This window comes from Dermacentor andersoni, chromosome 1, assembly GCF_023375885.2.
Source record: "Dermacentor andersoni chromosome 1, qqDerAnde1_hic_scaffold, whole genome shotgun sequence".
NCBI lineage: Eukaryota > Metazoa > Arthropoda > Arachnida > Ixodida > Ixodidae > Dermacentor > Dermacentor andersoni.
Window position 1 is genome coordinate 283283860 of NC_092814.1, and position 18487 is coordinate 283302346.

General features: G+C 46.6%; 1 protein-coding gene across 1 annotated transcript in view; it reads right to left on the minus strand.

The window, feature by feature from the left end:
* LOC126547730 (maternal embryonic leucine zipper kinase-like) overlaps nt 1–18487 on the minus strand; it is a 150665-nt gene that overhangs the window by 79937 nt on the left and 52241 nt on the right. Inside the window, exon 12 of the mRNA XM_050195690.3 lies at nt 659–716. Within this exon, the coding sequence (XP_050051647.1) occupies nt 659–716 (58 nt within the window). The remainder of the gene's footprint in view (nt 1–658; nt 717–18487) is intronic.

The window sequence follows — 18487 nt, forward strand, 5'->3', positions numbered from 1 at the left end:
TCAAATAACCACAACCGAGCCGACGCCGTCAAAATCCACGAAGCCACACTGAGCCGGTGCGGGAACCTCAAAACTCCACCAGTTTTACGTTTTGGCGTCTTTTCTGGCTTAATCCTCTAACGGTAACAGCGGACGCTTTACTGTATCAGACGCGCAATTTACTAATACAACGTAACTTGATTATCTTCAGCGTATCCAAGTTCTGCAAGACTGCGTCGAAGTACATACTTCGACCTCACAGTCACGTTCTATTTGCTGTTACGAACACACTAGGTTGATTCGATTCGTCCTGCATTTTGTTAACTAGTTTAGTGATGTTCAGTGCCAGTTCCGTGATCGTGCAGAACAGGCCCGACACTTCCTGCACAGCATGCAGGAAATGCTGCGAGCTCGTTCTGCCCCGAAGCCTGCACCAAGTGAAACGAATGGCGACGTGAAGACAACGCCATGTTACACTGGTGAAACGAATAGAGAGGTGCAGCACCCCCTGAACTAGTTCACGAAGTGCAGGCGAATCGAATAGACCTAATACTACTTGTACGTGCTGCGGTTGGCAGCCTATGCTGTAACGCACGACTTCAACAGTGCAGGAGATGGCGTACGCGGAGGGAGCGGCGCGCAGCGCCGAAAGTTCTCGCGTGAAGGCTGCGTGACTTACCTTTTGACGACCGGCGTGCTCGGTCCGGTAACGTTGGCACCATTGTGCGGTACCAGCACTGCAAGGACAAGAAAGGCACCCCGGTCAGTTTCATGAGAGCTGTGAACACCTTGCTACGTTTTTTTCCCCTCCTCGTTCCACTGTAAAACGCAGCAGAGATATTGTCAAAAAGACTTCTAGGAACATTTTGCGAACCCATAATCGTCATCATCATCACCAGCCTATATTTATGCGCACTGCAGAATGAAGGACTCTCAGCGATATCCAGTTTTGCCGGTCTTGCATCAGCCATTCTCACACGAATACTTCCCACGCATGTTTATCGCAATATTTCATTGAAACTCTCGCAAAATAAAATTTGCTAAAGAACCGAAGCAGCCAGACGCAATTCGTGCGTGAGGCAATCGCTTTTGTCTTTTTTTACAGCGGAAAGCTTGCGTAACAGTCAAGTATTTTCTTGCCTCGAACGTGCTGGGCTCGCATCCATAAATATCTCACAAACACGAACCCCCCCCCCCCCCCTCCCCGCCATATCACTTCATCTACATCGTAACATACCAAACACAAACTCTTCGCTGGCGTAGCGCGGCGAGGCTGCATATTCAGCTCATACAACTGAATTTGGCACTAGCAGAGAACGCCTCGAATACCGCTCGCGTTATAGCGAAGCAAAGCAAACACCGTAACATCTCTGCACAGCTCGTGACGGACTTGTTTGTGTGGCCGCACAATGACAGCACAGATCAGAATCCACAAAGCGAGCCACTTTGGGCGAAAACTGACGGTTGAGAAAGTTGGAGAAAGCGAGCCCGCCCTCCCCCTTCCCCCCTCTGCGTCAGATGCCCAACGGGCTTATTCACGACGAGCGTTCCAAACCAATGACTTCCGAGATGCACACACGCGCACGCACCAAAAGAAAACTTATCAGGCTGCCCGAAGTGAACTGCATTCACGGCTAAACAATGACTGGAGACCGATGATAAAAATTTGCAGGGTAAAGACAACAGCAATGGGAAAAAAGAAAACGCGATTCCACCCCCCCCCCCCCTCAAGAAGTAAAAGAAAAAGTATTGTTTCATCGGTATACAAAAAAGAAAGGAAGAAAGGAAGACGTCTTAAAATCCCACCGTACCTTTTTTGGCTTGCATTTTCTTCTCGGACAAAATAACAATCCTGATCGCTTCAATCACTCGCGAGACAATGAAGGGAGAAAAACAAGAACCTCGCGGCGGGAGAGGAAGGTCCTGGCGCCGCGAGGTTCCAGCGGCTGCGCCGAGAGAAAAACCAGGAGGAAAAAAAAAAATCCTCGAAAGGCAGTAAACTGAAGAGGAAGAAGAAACGAGACGAGACGGGGGCATCCGTACACGGGCAGCCGCGCGTATACACAGGTTATTAATAGCGCCCGAATTACGCGTGACTCCAAGGAACCATTTCTCAACGAGTTCAGGCGCGCGCAATCCACAGCGCCAGGCCAACAACCCACGACCAGCGCAAACAAGCCCTTCTTTTCGCTGGAGGCCTGCGATTTTTTTTTTTTTTTTCTTTTCCACTCTCGTTTTCCTCTTCTCTCAGCAGTTGTGTCGCTGTTTTTCGCCCAAGAAGTTGGACGCGCGTCGCGGAATCCGCAGCTAACGGTCATCAAAGGAGGCCCGCCGTGAGCCAAGCTGCGCGCGGCGAACGACGTCGCCACCACCGCGTGCAGTGCACAAGAACAGCACGACGCGCGGTGTTCGCACAGTATGCGAAGGCAAAGACGAGCATCGGCGCCTATGCGTGAATGTCGTATCACCCGGCAGCCACATAAGCGATGACCGCGCGCGCGTTTGGACTATCTAGCATGGCCCGCAAAGTGGAGAGACATGTAGTGAGGTGCACACACGGCTGTTACAACTACCGCTGGACGGTCTTCGCTGTTGATCCTTACTGCACGGCATGCGCTATCTGCGCAAAGAACCACAGGACGACTAACTATTGCTATAGGTGGCAGCTGCGACATTCAGTAAGCCCTGGCTCTTCTCGAATATTGTTCCGACGAATGCGCCGCGTGGTGCGGGCACTCGAAAGTGATGTAAGCGTGAGACGCCACATGCTAATGCGAGTGAAGGACGTCGTAGAAAAATGAAGCGCAGCGCGTCTTTGTGTACAACCCACCGACAGTGACAAAACGCAGCAGATGCAACTTGGCTAAGCACCAGAAACCAAAGCGGGGACTCGGGGAAGGACGTCTTCAAACAAAAACATTCGTTCACACGACACACACTAAATTTATACGAATGCAGTGAGTCCTAAAGTTATACATCTAAGCTATGAAGGACTTTGCTGCGCGAGGTGAAATGTCAAGTGTGCAGTCAGTCCCGTACAGAAATTAGTTTTCACGGGCCAAGCACCTAGTTTACTACAACATATACATTTCAACTACTGCGCTAAAAAACCACGTGGTACGCAAATTTTTTAAAAAGAAAAAAGTTACCCTCCCCCCACGCCTCTACCCACCACAGCTCAGTTCGCTGATCAGCGAGACACACTAGCAACAGGTGACAACGTATAATTTCAATATTCAAAAGCTACACCAACTGGAATGCAGGAGCCCTTTTTCTACACGAGACGCCATGCTTTTATTTTAGCTTTCCATTAATTTCTCTCTCTCTCTCTTTACGACAGCGCGTTGGGTGAAGAAACCGTCGGTGACAAAAGCAAGCTCAGCTTAAACCTGCGCCAGTGATTGTGATTTCCAAGATCAAGAGTAAGCTAATCGTGAGATCGACCAGTGTCGGGCTTTCGTATCACGGGTGCCATTTGCCTTCTCCGTTTAGTCGAATGTAAAGATTTACCTCCGCACGTCATCACTAAAACTAACATATCTGTCGGTGTATGCTGCAGTAAGTGTCAAATTGAGACACTCGATTTAAACACAGCGCGTTTAACTGACGGAAACGACTGAGAAAGGACCAAATCAGCAACCGAAAATTGCTCCACACTGCGTCAGGCACCGAACTGCAGCCAGCGGCTGGCTCGCGAAATAACGAGGCGGCTTCTATGGTTCAACGTAAAGAGAAGTAATGTCGTGCGATACTGGCAGACGAGCAGTGAACGGGTGTAATGAAGACGGCACCTCGAAGGAAATTTATGTCGGACCAACAGGAGGAGTGGTATTATTCAGTGACGCAAGACAAACAATGACCGCTGTAGTGTCCCTATACATTTAAGGAGCATTTCGTAGAAGCTGCGCTCGGGACCTTAAGTAAATAAAAAGATAATTAAAAATTAAAGAAAAAAGAATCCCAAGACCGCTCCTTAACATTATCTGGTTCACCGTCGCGTGTGCCGAGCCTGAGACCGCAGGACATGGACCGTAATCATTAGGTGCGCACGGCGTTATAAAAATCGCGGCCACTGCTGCGTACAAGAATAGACACAGCCTGCCAGATCGACAGCTTGTTTCTTGCACAATGCACGAGCTAAAAATGCTACAAAAACGACGGTGTGTTGAGAGAAGAAGCAAGCAAGCAAAGGAAGCATTACACAACGCTGTTCTCCAAACCAAATGGATGGCGTGGGCGCGATATGCTCGCCTGGCCGTTCGTCTTCGCAAGAGCACCGAGGAGAAGAAGAGGGGCGGCCGCAGCGAGTCTCTCTCTCCTCGGAACCTCGCGAAGCAAACAATGCGTCGGAACCCGGCCACAACTCGTGTTTGTTGCGGCGCGTCCAGCACGGCTCCTTGAAGGAGAGAGACCCATGGCTCGTTAGCTCGGCAGCCACTTAGCCAAACAACGGAGGCAGCCCCTCTTCTCCGCGGGATAGGGAAATCACTCGCGGCGTGTACGCCCTGCATTGCTGGATGCTCGCCCTTTTCCGCTATTGCACTGTGCTGTTCGTGCGTCGGCCTCCGAAGCGCGCTTTGCCCTTTAACGCCGGGCCGCTTTCTCTCGAGAGTTTGTTCAATTAGCATCGGCTGTGGTCCCTCGACTGCACACTAACGACCGCGGTTGAGAAAAAGAGAGCATTAAAAGCGACAGAAAGAAAGGAAATCAGGAGCAGCAGCTGGACAGAAGATTCGGAACAAGAAGGGAGGGAAGAAGCGGGAGACTACAAGCGCGCAGTCAAGCGGAAAGTGAACTGACGAGTGCTGCGTGCGGTGGCGCATCTCTGCTCTCTGCAAAACACGGCAGCGAGCAAAAAAGCGGCGCACACCAAAAGGTGACAGGCGTCGGAGCACAACTTCGGTGCCTCAACTTTAAAGCGCCCCTGAAACGGTTCGGACAAATTTTGTAGAGGCGTAGGGTACAGCTTAAGTTAATCATTCGCACCACAATTTGTGTGAAACGTCTCATATTAAGAGAGCTACGAACGATTACAAGTTACCCTCCTCCATAGTCATGCATTTTCTCAATTCGTTCGCCGAGTGATTGGGGCTAAGCTCCGCCTTCACTGGCTCTGCGTCATGATGGCACGTCGTGTCGTGGACTTCCGGTTATCTAGGAGCGAGCGCGCGATCCCTCTCCAAACAGCAGCGTGATTCTGTCGCCGCGCCGAACCTGTCTGGTATTCCGGTAATCACAGGCGTGCTGGGCGTTTCGACGGATGGCTGGAGGCATAAACTGAAGTTGATGAAGGAACTTTAGCGTAGACGTACGTCATCCGTTATAACCGGCCATCAGCCGATGGCTGATGGCCGGTTATAAATTTCGCGATCTAAGCTTCACGCAGCTTCTTGTCCTGCGGGTACGTGTGAAGACTGACACCGGGCTCCATTGTGTACGTCGGGCACTGCGGCACCGAGCAGTAGCCTACCATGGTGGACGCCTACAAAGGCAGCCACTACCTTTCATGGTGCTTTCAAGTGTTGTCAAGCATATACCCGAAGCGGGAAAACCTCCCCATTTAATCAGAACCGCAGCGCAGGTGGAACTTTAACCATTCGTTTTCAGCTCGCTTCGGCGAATCCGAAGCAGTCGACGCGGCAGCTTTGTTCACTTGATCTCTCATGCCACGTCACGCCGACGGCGGCGCCAGCTTTTCCAGTGGTGGAACTCGCCCCCAGTAACGAAGAGATATCGCGATAAAATGGTGCGATTGACCTATCTCGTATATGCGAAACGCAGTATAAACGGCGTGTCTTCGGATCAGTTTTAACAGTCATGGGCCCTTTATAAAGTGCATCGAGGTCTCGAAACGTGGCTTCTTTTGCATTTCACCCTATCGGAACGCCCGGCCGTCGAAACCAGGAATATAACTCGCGCTCTTGTGTTCAGCAGAAAAAAAAAAAAAAAAGAAAACCGTTGTCGTTGAGCCGCCACAGCGGGATTGCAGTGGAGTACACTGAGCGATCTACTTATAACGACAGTCTCAAAACCGCAGAACATGACCGTTGTTACCGCGGTTATGTTTGTACCAATACCACAGGTCGGTAAAGTAATTAGATCTCACTCAAATATATTTTAGCTGAGGGCTCGCTCAGGCTCACCACGATGAGACAAGCCTCACTCACTAGGGATGCAAACGCACCAGAAGTCAGGCCCAGGATCGTAACTTGAGCTAGTTGGTAGCGATTTATCATTGACTTGAGCAGCGCATTGAAGACGAACAGAAAGAGCAGGGCCGGCACTGGTGTGTCGTTCGCTCTGTTTCTTTCTCTGTGAGCCACTGATATCGCATATAAACGAGACCCGGCCTGGCTGACTCGTACTCATACTCGACAAAGTCACACTTAGGCAGGCTTTCATATCTCACGGAATCATGGCTAGTCTCAAAATTTTCGACTCAGTCAGCCTCGCAGGTTCAGAAGGAATGAGAATCACAAGCTCAAGGTAAGGTGCTTTGCTCGAAAAGAGTCCGATCTCTCTGTAATGACGTCACAAACGGCAGGATGCGCGAACTTGGTGCAAGTGCAGCAGATTATTCAGTACACTTTTGAATGCATGGGAATGAAGGTGGGGATGTCGCATACGCTCTTAAGCTCAGCAAAAATCACGCATAGCTTCAATAACGTTTCCTAAAAGGCACGGTGAACGGTCGTAGAACACCGAAGTCCTTTATTCATGTCCTCGATTTGGCTTAGTGGTTCCAGTGGAACACGCTCGTGCGAGCGTAATTAAGATAACGTGGATTCAATCTCACATATACCTTTCCAATCAAATCTAATACGGGTACATTTTTTTTTTTCTACATCTAAATAGGTGAAGACTCATAGCTAAATCGCTAAGAAACTGACTCGTGCTCTTTCGCACAGGCCATGCAAAGTCTTTGCAAACTCGTTAATGGTCAACATGTTAATGTTAATGGTCAACATGCCTTATGTGGTCACGGTAGCAATAGTAGAAAAGAGCACCCCAATAATCACACGACTGGGTATACGAAAACGCTGGGCTGGTTAAGCGCTAATTAACGGTAAAATTGACTGCACCGTGCAGCAAAGGAACTGTATGTGCTACATACAAGACCGTTTTAAGAATCTTTCAAACTCCCCAAACACAAGGAAGATGAAATAATTACGCGATGTCGTCGGGATTGCTTTTGCCACAGCGGAATATAAAATGACCCAAGGTGGCAATTAGACAAGAAGTTATAAAAATTGGACTAATTAAATTTTAACCGGTGGAGTCAGACGATCGAACCTAATGCGAGACTCGCGGCTCCGTGTGGCTCGTCGTTCATAACCGCTTCCAGACCTGCCACAAGCTGACGCAGCTAATTTCTGAGTAATGAATTCCGGCCAGTTTCACCCAGAAAACCGACAATGAACTGCCGAAGAGCGCAACTGCCACGCCCCTAGCAGACGCCCACGAGTGGCGTGACTGTTCCCGCCTCAGCGCCGGACGAGCAGGAAGCGCGAGCCAGATCGCGGCTTGATGAAGACGCTCGCTCCACGAACAATCCGTCATCCCGCCGGCGCAGAAAGCAAAATTAAAGCGATTATTAGGGCTGGCACGCTCGGCTTCTTTAGTTACACTCGCTCAAGGTGGGAGGAGATAACGTGCGCGTTATTTTCAGAACGACTGGTCACGTTTTTTCGGTCAGCGCGTGGATTGGTAGCAGTGCAAGGATTTTATAAACGTGAGGGGGCAATAAACAACAAATTCGCGCAACGTTTAGAAAGTCACGCGCATATCTAGCAAAACATATCACTTCATCTCCATGTCACTTTTGAAGCTCCATCGGTTATGTAGTAAAGACAGAAGTCATTTAAATGGGCGGCCTGTTTTGAAACACAAGATGTAAAATAGGCACAAAACGCAAAATAAAAAAAAACGCTAAAAAGACACAAAAGAAGCAAAATAGGCCCAAAAACAGTTCGGTCCCATGTTGGTGGCCATAGCAGTTCGTAGCGCAATTATAAAGGCTAGTAGTAGTCATCTTAGCACAATATCTCGAATAGTCAGTCATACTGTGGAAGACCTAAGAAACGCCATTTAAGCCTTTAAGGACGAGACATAAAATCCATCTAAATGTCTTAAATACACCAAGAATAAGCATATTTAACGAAAAGAAAAAATATTTTGCAGAAACTTTTTTTCAGCAATAGGGGGTAACATCAGGTAGAACACTGAAGCTCGCTCGCTCCCAAGTCACCTATGGTTTTGTTTGGAACTTGTACAGACAGTTCTCGTCATACGCGAATCACAGGTGTACATTGCATTTGCTTTGTATTACCTGCATGATGCCGCTGCAGCCAGGGAGCTTGCATCGGTCTGTCTGCTCTGACCATGCTTTCGAAGGAGCACATGCCAAACTTCTTCCTTACCCTATGTTCCTCCTCCAATCCAACAAATGACGCTTGCTACCTGTCATTCAGCGTTGGCCAAAGACATTTAGCCAGAAACTTCACACGAAATAGCATAACTAGGCAAGAAAAAAAAAAACTTTTTCGAGTGCATTGCCTGTAGGCAAGACTCATCCATGAAATGGTTAAAATACCAATGCCTGCAGTGTATGACTGTCTTTCCCTTTTCGTAGACTACATAGCGCTTGAAGTCAGGATGTCTCAAGATGTGCATACTTATGGCCACAGGAGAACCTGCACAGCAAGATGCTGCTGTAAATGCAAGCTGGCACATTAAAAATGAAGCAGTCTGTTGTTAGCTTGTCGAGATCATGCTGAGTGTTATGCAACAGCATAATTCCATGCCTTAGCAAAAGTCGCAGGAATGTGCATGAACAAATGTTGAAAAGTGCGACTGTGCCTATGTGCCTTTTCCTGCTTAAACTTTGATCATTTCTCCACAGTGGAATCGCTGCAAGCACCCAAAGGACTATGTGGTACATAGAGTCTATCCCTAGTAGGAACTAGTGCTGCGACCATTGAGCTAGCATGGGAATCATGGTTACTACATAGATTTGTCTGATCTTCAATGAAATGAAATGAATGTGATGGTTAGTGGTGCAAGGGCCAGGTACGGCCAAAGAGCACCATGCTAGTGCAGGGTGTCTACCAAGTTGACATTTCCAAATTCCCTGAGTGATGCAGAACTATGTTTTATGTCAAGACGGGCTGAAACCAGATCGCCCGATGCTGTCACTCTCTAGTAAGCATATGAAAAAAAAAAAGACAGTGTAATTGGAATACTAAGGAGTAGTGCTTATGTTATTCAAAAAGAGAATAGAAGGGAGGGGTTAGTAAAATGCATAGCAAATAAAATGTCTTAAATTGCAAATCGAGTCAGACATTCTCAAATACGAATAAAAAGGAGATGCATACAGAAGCAAATATTTTCGAATATGAGCTATTTCTATCAGTTGATAGCAAGTTCATTGTTATGAGGGCCAAACTTTTTCACAATTGAGATTCTTTCTCAACAGCTCGTAAGTCAACCTCAACTGTCCTGACATACTCTCAGCCCGTGCACGACACCTCAGTGTTGTGTTTCACTGCTTTAAAGAGTTTATTTTGGTTTGGATGAGGGACACTTGCATCTCGGCATCAGCCAACACTGTTTTTTGAGCTCAAGCTCCTTGAAAACGGCGGCAGCACGTTTCCTTTCCCGTTCATTGCTCAATGCGTAGGTCCTTTCTGTTCTTGTCCTCTTTCCGCCACTTGTTCGCCCCACGGACCATTTGAAGCATTATCTTGGTCAGCTGCACAGTCCACGTCCGATTTTTCGAACTCCCTAGGGGCCGCGAAAGCGTCAGAAAAATCGGCCAGTTGGAAAAAATAAATGCATGTCATTTACTGCCCTTAAGGGCTCAAACCGCCACAGGCACATTCGGAAACGCTCTGAAGGCCTGCCGGTACACGTATTAGGCATATCGGTGCTCGTACTGCGACAGGGTGCAGTACGAGCACCCTGTCGGGTGTACGCGTGTGTAATTAAGGAATACATACTGTGTCCCATAGCAATAGACCCTTCCCACGCTTGTTATGCTTCACTGCAATACTTTTGCGCATGCATCACCAAGCAACATTTGTGTACGGAGGCGGAGCTGACTTTCCGGAACCGGCATTATTCAACGCACCGTGCTTTCCAAGCTTCTAAGGAAATCGCGAGGACCACAAAGGCGGGGTCCGTGCCATTGCTGACAGCAGTGAATTCTTTCAATAAAAAACACGGCATCCAACGGCAACAAGCTTCATAGCGAACGTCGAAGCAGCTAGGCCTAGCGTTGCCGCATTGGTGGCTACTGCTGCCAGCGAATCTGCGTGCGAGAGCGCCGGTTCGAGGCGGCAAGGTAATCAAAATGGCAGCGGTGGTGGCTTTGATTAATGCCGTTTCGGACCTGCGGTCACGGCAAAACCTCCGGAAAATCGGACGGTGAAGAGTTCTTACGTCCGAAATTTCAGAAGTTCTGATACACTGACTCTATGGGGTACGTGGTGGTGCCACGAAGCCGTCCAAATTATCGGGAATCCGGAAAGTGGGTCGTTGTCTGTACACTGGCAACTCCTCCAGCCGACGACAGGGCGTCAAAGACGATTCATTACGATTCCTGTCTGTTACTCGAGCCAGCATTACCACGACTTTCGACCCTTTCAATAAAATTACAGCTAATTTTCCCTGACAAAGGCACAAATTCCCGAAGTTTTTCCAGAGTTTTTCCAGACTATTCAAAGTCCCTGAGAATTCCCAGTTTTCCCGGTTGGTAGACACCCTGCTAGTGTTAATGATTTCGCAGTGGACTGATGAGATCTGTGAAGTTGATGTGACGTGGCTGTAAAGGGGCCTATAATAGTTGCTGTAATTTGTATAAAATCTACGTGTAATAAAGTTATGGCAACAACTAATGACGTGTACTATGAGTATTAAAATGCATTGCAAAAGAATGATGCAACATACCAAATATATCAGATGCTAAAATTGGCTAGAGCTCTACTGCCTCACCAGAGCCCTTGAAACAAGGGCTTAGAGGCATATTACACAAAACTATCATAGCGGCATCCTCTGGAAAAAGGATGCGCTATGAATTTATTGGCCTATAACATGTAGGACACCACCATTTAAGAAAGCTAGGACTGCTTTGGTCTTAAAAAGCAGTTTTCCACCAAGAAACATAGCCAGATGAAGAGGGACACAATAGCAGTATGCAAGAGGAAAATGCTTCTTCCTGTCTCTTTTCGCTTCCCGACACTCCAAGAAGACGTGGAGGACAGTCAAGTGTCACCACATCTACGACAGGTTGCAGGCTTGTTACCAGTCAGGAGGAAGTTATGAATGCCAAATGTGCGTCCTATTCTGAGTCTAGTAGTTGCATAGTTGGGGGCCACAAACCTAACTTCGGCTTAATCACGTGAAGCTTATTGCTCGTTGCAGCATCCCACAAGCATTGCCATTGGCTTTGCAGTTTGTTTCGTAGGAAAGGCTTCATGTCTGTGACAGGGACAGCAGCAGAATGAATACCTTGTAATTCTATTGATTTGGCGATTTCGTCAACAAGCACATTGCCTTCAATTCCTCTATGGCCAGGAACCCAGCATATCACTACATGTCCACGACATAAATAAATGTTGCACAAGATTGAGTAAAGTTCAATAGAAAGAGGGTTTGCATGCTTTCGTAAAGACATTAATGCTTTTACAAGACTTAAAGGGACACTAAAGTGAAAAATTATTTTTTCTGCATAAGTAAATTACCGTTCTACAACACCAAAAACACCACTCTTACAACGATAAGATGTTTGGTAAGCCAGAAAAAGCGCAAGAACGAAATACGGGTGACGACACCTACTTAATTTCCCGCACCTGGGGGCTGTGACGTCTTGGATTTTGATGGCATCTTCTAGGGCCTACTAATTATATATAGCGGTACAGATTGACTACACTGTGTTCTAAAGGAACCAAATATTAAACATGGCAAGTTTCGGGAACCTTTATTCAGCCAACGCGGCCCAAATGCGAAAACATACTTTGAAATCCCTGACGTCACGCTGACGTACCGGCGCTGGGGTTTCGGCACGAAATTGAAGTATTGATACTTGGACCTTCGTTTTCTCATCTAATAATCAATCTATTTTTTTGAAATGACTGCCTGCAGGGTTCTCAAACAATGCTTCATTAGTCTAAACTGATTTATTGTTTCGCTTTAGTGTCCCTTTTACGAGTCTGTGAATATTATTGCTCAGTAAAGTTTTAATTTCTTTATATATTTTACTGCAGACAGTACTGCACAGGCTTCTGAAATGAAGATACTTGATACTTGTCAGGGGGTTCAATACGGCAGATTTAGAAAAAGAGGGACCAACAGCAGCGTAAGACACACCAGCATCTGACTGACGTGTCTGTGTAGAATTCGGAGCAGGAGTACTCCGATTGAAGTTCATGGAAATGCATAGCGATTTCGAGCTCAGGAGCGTGCTTTGTGACCTCTCCAAAGGATACATCACATTCTATCACCTGCCACTCCTAGGGTGGTAATAGCTTAGCTGGAAGCATTAGGCGATGTTCGAGAATTGGGACATCCATTTCTTCACTAAGTTCTCTCACACACAGTGAGAAAGGTAGTCTCGTAGAGGGTCTATTACGAAAAAGTGTTGCACACGTCAAGTCGTTAACAGTTGTGGAACCCTGACGTTCCTGATTAGAGTGCACTTTGAGAAAATAGGTGAAGCTGATGAAATGGAGTGACTACTTATCTGACTCTACATATAGACTTTCGACGGGACTTGTTCTAAATGCGCCAGTGGACAGACGGATACCCTGATGATGGACGGGATCTAGCATCTCGCGCGCTTGGAGCGGCAGAGTGATATAGCACTGAACCACAGTCCAATCGGGACCGAATTAGGCTCCTGTAAAGATTAAATAAACAGTTCCTGTCATTACCCCATGTTTCATGGGGTAGGATTTTAAGTAAGTTCATTGTTTTCAGACATTTTGCTTTAAGATGTTTTATGTGTGGAATGAAAGTAAGCCTGGAGTAAAGTATAACACCTAGAAATCTGTGCTCTTTGTTCAGAGGTATTTGGTGCCCACACATTTCGACAGCAGGATCTGCAGCAAGCCCTTTCTTTCCGGTGAATAGAACACAAGAACTTTTGTTGGGGTTGACTTTGAACCCGTTTTCGTCTGCCCACTTAGAAACTTTGTTCAAGCACTGTTGTACTTGTCTCTCAGAGACTGTTAGGTTGAAGGATTTGAAACATATTTGTATGTTGCCTACATAGACGGAATAAAAAATAGCTGCTGGTAATGATGCACGAACAGTGTTAATCTTAATGACAAAGAGTGTGCAACTGAGTACACCTCCCTGGGGTACCCCTGTTTCCTGCATGAATGTAAGCGATAGTGCATTACCTATTTTTACGCGGAATGTATGGTTGCGTAGGTAGCTTTCTATGAAGTTTAACATATTGCTGTGGATGCCCAGTGCCAGCAGGTCGCGCAGGATTCTGTAACGCCAAGTTGTACTGTGCGCCTTTTCCATATCAAGAAACATGGATAAGAAGAATTGTTTATGTACGAAGGCATCACGAATGTTTGCTTCGATGCGCACGAGATGGTCGATTGTGGATCGTCCTACTCTAAAACCACACTGATACGGATCAAGAATTTTGTTTGACTCAAGGAAGTGTAAAAGGCGACAGTTTATCATTTTATCAAAAAGTTTACAAATTCAACTTGTGAGGGCAATTGGGTGGTAACTTGTTACTAATGTGGGGTCCTTGCCTTGTTTCAGAATTGGAACGACGAGGACTTCTTTCCATGCGGAAGGGAGGTACCCCACAGCCCATATAGCGTTAAAAAGTGCGAGTAGGTTTATATGAGTATCACTGGAGAGGTGGTGTTTAATCATGTCGTACATGATCCTGTCAGGTCCAGGTGTAGAGCTCTAACATGCAGTCAAGGAGGCTCTCAACGCAGCAATATTAAAAGGCAGGTTATAGAGTTCGTTCTGTCTGCATTTGTGGTCGATGGCTTTGCGTTCTGCTACTTGCTTGTGCTTTAGGAATGCCTCGGAATAATGGTTAGAACTGGAAACGCGCTGAAAGTGGTCGCCAGGAGCATCAGCTTGGTCTTCCAAGCTGTTTGCTTCATCATTCACTAGGGGCAATGGATGGATTTATTGTCCCTTTAGCCTTCTCAGCCTGTCCCATCCTTTAGCTTCTTGAGTATACGAATTTATGCCAGAGAGAAACCTCTGCCAGCTTGCCCTCTTTGCCTGTCGTTGCGTCCTTCTTCCCTGGGATTTAACCTGTTTAATTTCTATTAGATTTCCGGCCATAGGACACTCGCATAGTTTGCCCGAAGCTTTATTTTGTCTCCTCCGTGCCTCTCTACAATCATCATTCCCCCAGGGGACCCGTCTTTCAAATGAAGTGCCATTTGTTTGAGGAAAGAACTTTTCAGCGGTGTCAATGATAAAAGTGGTAAAGAATGATGCAGCATGATCTATAATAAATTTATAAATCTCGTGACAAGTAGGTGGATTCCTTAAAAGCTTCCCAGTCAGCTGAGGCCAGTTTCCAGCATGGGACACGTGGAGGGGAACCATGTTGGGTTACTAAGTTCAGCGTTACTGGGAAGTGATCACTTCCGAATGGATTTTTAATTACATGCCATTCTAAATCAGGGAGGATTGAAAGGGAGCTAATCGACAGGTCTATTGACGAGTATGAATTATGGTGAGGATTATAATACATTGGTTCCTTCTTATTCAAGAGGCACACACCAGAGTTTAAAGGAAGTTTTCAATGAGTCGTCCTCTTGTATCGCATCGAGTCTCCCCACATCGTGTTATGAGCATTAATATCTCCCACGAGTATGTAAGGCTCGGGAAGCTGATCAATGAGGCTACAGAATACTGTTTCTTCAAGATGATGGTTCGGGGGTATATAAATGGTATATACAGTGACCAACTTAATAAAAAGAATGGCCCAAACTGACACTGCCTCAAGGGGCGTCTGAAGGTCGACGTGGCGGCAAGCTACAGACTTGTTGGCTACTATTGCTACAACACCGGAGACGTTAGCCTCGCCACGGTCTTTGCGGAAGATCGTGTAATTTCGAAGAAAATGTGTGTTTGTAGATTTCAGATGTGTGTCTCGAACATACAGCAGCTTTGTATTATGTTTGCGTAAGAGTTCTCTAAAATCAAAGGTTATGAATGAATCCTCTAACATTAATTACATTGTAGTATTTGTGTCTCCATTATGATAAAAGTGTTTTGTGTTGGGTGTTTAAGAGACGAAGATTAGTTCACGGGTTTGGATTAGCTCACCAGGCGTCGTGACGTGAGCTATGTCTTTTTTTGAAGTGATCACAAGAATCTCGCCACTCCTTAGATGCTGGTGGCGCCGTCTGGCTGGTGGTTGCGTCCATCACCTCTTGCGAAGCGCTGGACACAAACTCTTCCGAGCGCTGTGCTTGAGCTGAAGGCCTCGACACTTTGGAAGTGACCTTTGAGGCCACCAGCCTGTAGGTTGATCTGCTGAGGTGGCGGAGCAGCGCTAGCTGCAGCCACCAAGGGGGCAGATGGCGTCACCGCCACTTCACTGCGTGTGGGCTGGACAGCCACCGGGAGCCATTGTGGCACCGCCCCCTGACACACCACTTCGGCAAAGCTGTTTGCTGGTAGGTATGACACCTGCCTGCGAGCGTCCTTAAATGTTATATTTTACTTTACTTTGATTGTGACAATTTCTTTTTCTATGTGAAGCAGAGGCCAAAGAGGTGTGTTGCCTCTGCCGGGGGGGGGGGGCTTAAAGGTCCAAATACCCAGCGTCGGATCAACCCCCAGGATCCCCCTTTCCCCAGGCATGGATACTAGCGGGAGGGTCCAACCCTCACGTGCTTGGGTACATGGTGTCGCAACACACCAAACGCCTGCTGATGCAGATGCCCCTGCGGGGATTTGTCTGATGTTCGTGTTTGTGGCTTCATCCATTCATGTGATTATTTACTATGCTTCACCTGCCTTCATTGCCGTAAATTTCGAAGCCATCATGTTTTTTAAATGCAGAAGGTGATCCCATATAGTGCACATGCATAGGTAATCATTATTTCCAGAAGAGGGTTATAGCGGCGAAAAAACACAACACACAGCAAGCGAGACGGGACAGGCGCAACTTCCAACTGTTTATTCACCGCGTATGCGAACGTTCGACCTTATATTCATTCGCATACGCGGTGAATAAACAGTTGGAAGTTGCGCCTGTCCCGTCTCGCTTGCTGTGTGTTGTGTTTTTTCGGCGCTATAACCCTCTTCTGGAAACATGCACCAACTAGCCCCCCAACAAGTATTACTCAGGTAATCATTAGCATTTTTAAAGCACTATCTTGTTGAAAATTATTCATTTGCATTGACAAAGCTGTCTGAAGTCACAAGGACAAAAGTTTAAGCAAATTCATGTACTAGCCATCATTCCCATGCTGGCTGAACTGCCATGCTTGCAGCTCCCATCGACAATTGCATCGGAGTTCTCGCTAGTAATTTTTGTAAGAAACTACGGCATGCTACCGTTATTGAAATTTGGCACCAATAATACTTTAAATGAGAGTGGAAGATAGCTATTGTCTGAAATGCTGACAAAGCTACCGTGGCGCTATTTGATATGCAGGCTTTCCATTACAAATACCATTAAATAAGTTCTGTAGTGCTTCTATTGACTTTTCATCGAGCCTCAAATGAACGTCTGCCGAGACTTGACTGAATATCACACACAATTTTTGCAAGGTTTCACGTGCTGAACAACCACAAAAAGTTGTTTACTGCTCTGTCCAATTTGTAAACTTCTCAGGGCTGTCGTCTACTGCTTTATCTCACATTCCGAAAATAATGTGCATGTTATCCTCTCCCACGTTCTGCTAGTGGTAAGAATTAAAAAAAATGCTGCTCATTCTAGCCAAAAGAATTGCTCTCTGCGCCACAAGGAACAAAGCTGCTCGGTTAAGTCTCCCCCACCTAATCCTTGTCACATTGAAATGGCTTTTCTTGCGTTTTCAAGTAGTTTCTGGAGCCTAAATATTGGTCGAAAGGAAAACAAACAAATTCTTGGAGGATTTCCACAGCTGTGATAACACTTCAGCAGCTTCAACCAATCAAACCCAGATATCCGATCAGTCAGGCATCCTTGATGCTTTATGTTTCTTGGTGGTGTGAATTAAGAGGTACTGTTCTACTCGATTTCATCCAGCTACACTCTCTGTTTCATCTCAAATTTGCTTTCATTGTTGCTGCCTCACGGTTTTTCAGAGTGCATAGAGTGGCAGCCAACCACAGCAGCACACGAACGTCTTGTTTGTTTATGGGCTCGAGAGCATGCCACTAAGGGTGTTAGAAGAATGGTCGGACATCTCCCAGCTGCAAACGTAACCGTAGCAGCCGGAATTGTAATCGGAGCCCTCAGTCAATCATCGAATGACAAGTGAGCTTTCCCTTCAAAAGTGTACACAGGCCAGCTGTGCCGACAAAGAGAACACAAGAGTTTCCAACTAGGCATCATGGTTCCGGTGTAGCAATGCCAGCACTGATCTTAATGCATGCCCAGCAATGCATAATTCCTCACAATTAAAATATGATGATGGTGCAGTAACATAAACATTGCCCATCCATGATTGCGTTGCCACCAGGTGCATGCCGGCAAAAAACAGTTCTGTGAAGCTTAGCACAGTTACACTCTTTGGTGAAGCAGCAAAGTCGTAAACTGTCATTTCACAGAGTATACTCTCACAACAAAATGGCAGCCACAAAGACAAAATGTTGCATGGAGCCACCACATACTCAAAAATCACATCAGCCACATGAGGCAGTCAGTTAAACCTACCAATCGTAGCCAAGCGGCACCATTTAAATGAGTACAAGAATACCGAGCCCAGTTATTGTCAGGGGTATGCACATAGCATAAGCGGCACAGCGATTTCTTAACATGAGTCAGAGCTTTGTTTAAAACCTCCCAGTTTAAAAGCGTTGTAGTCTAGTGTAACACAATTTTTCTGAGTTTGTACAGCTTCACAGTGGTTAGAAAGAGGAGCCTAGAGATCAAAGCCAGAAAACCTTAGTTGGGCCCTACTGCGAGGTGCGAACCACCGCTAAAAATTGAGGAGCAGGCCGAGGACATCTCTACCCATCAGAAAAACACCGAGAATCCAGTTCTGTCAAGTCACACCTCGATTAACCTAAAAATGTGAAATTCTTCATGACAGCTGGTGGAGGCAATCAGGTTGTGAGGCTGTTTTGGTACTGCTGCCAACGAATGGTGCTGTGACATTACTGAAAGTAAGCTTTTAGCAGTTTTGACCAAGTAAAAAAATGCCACAAAAACAAAGAGGAAAATCAACTGGCGGTATCTAAGTTAGCAGCCACCCTCACCGTACTTCGTGAAGACCTCCTCAGTCACGTATTAGAATACAGAACACTTTCCACCCTGGTGAATGAAGAGTTGTTTTCTCTTTAATATGAATTG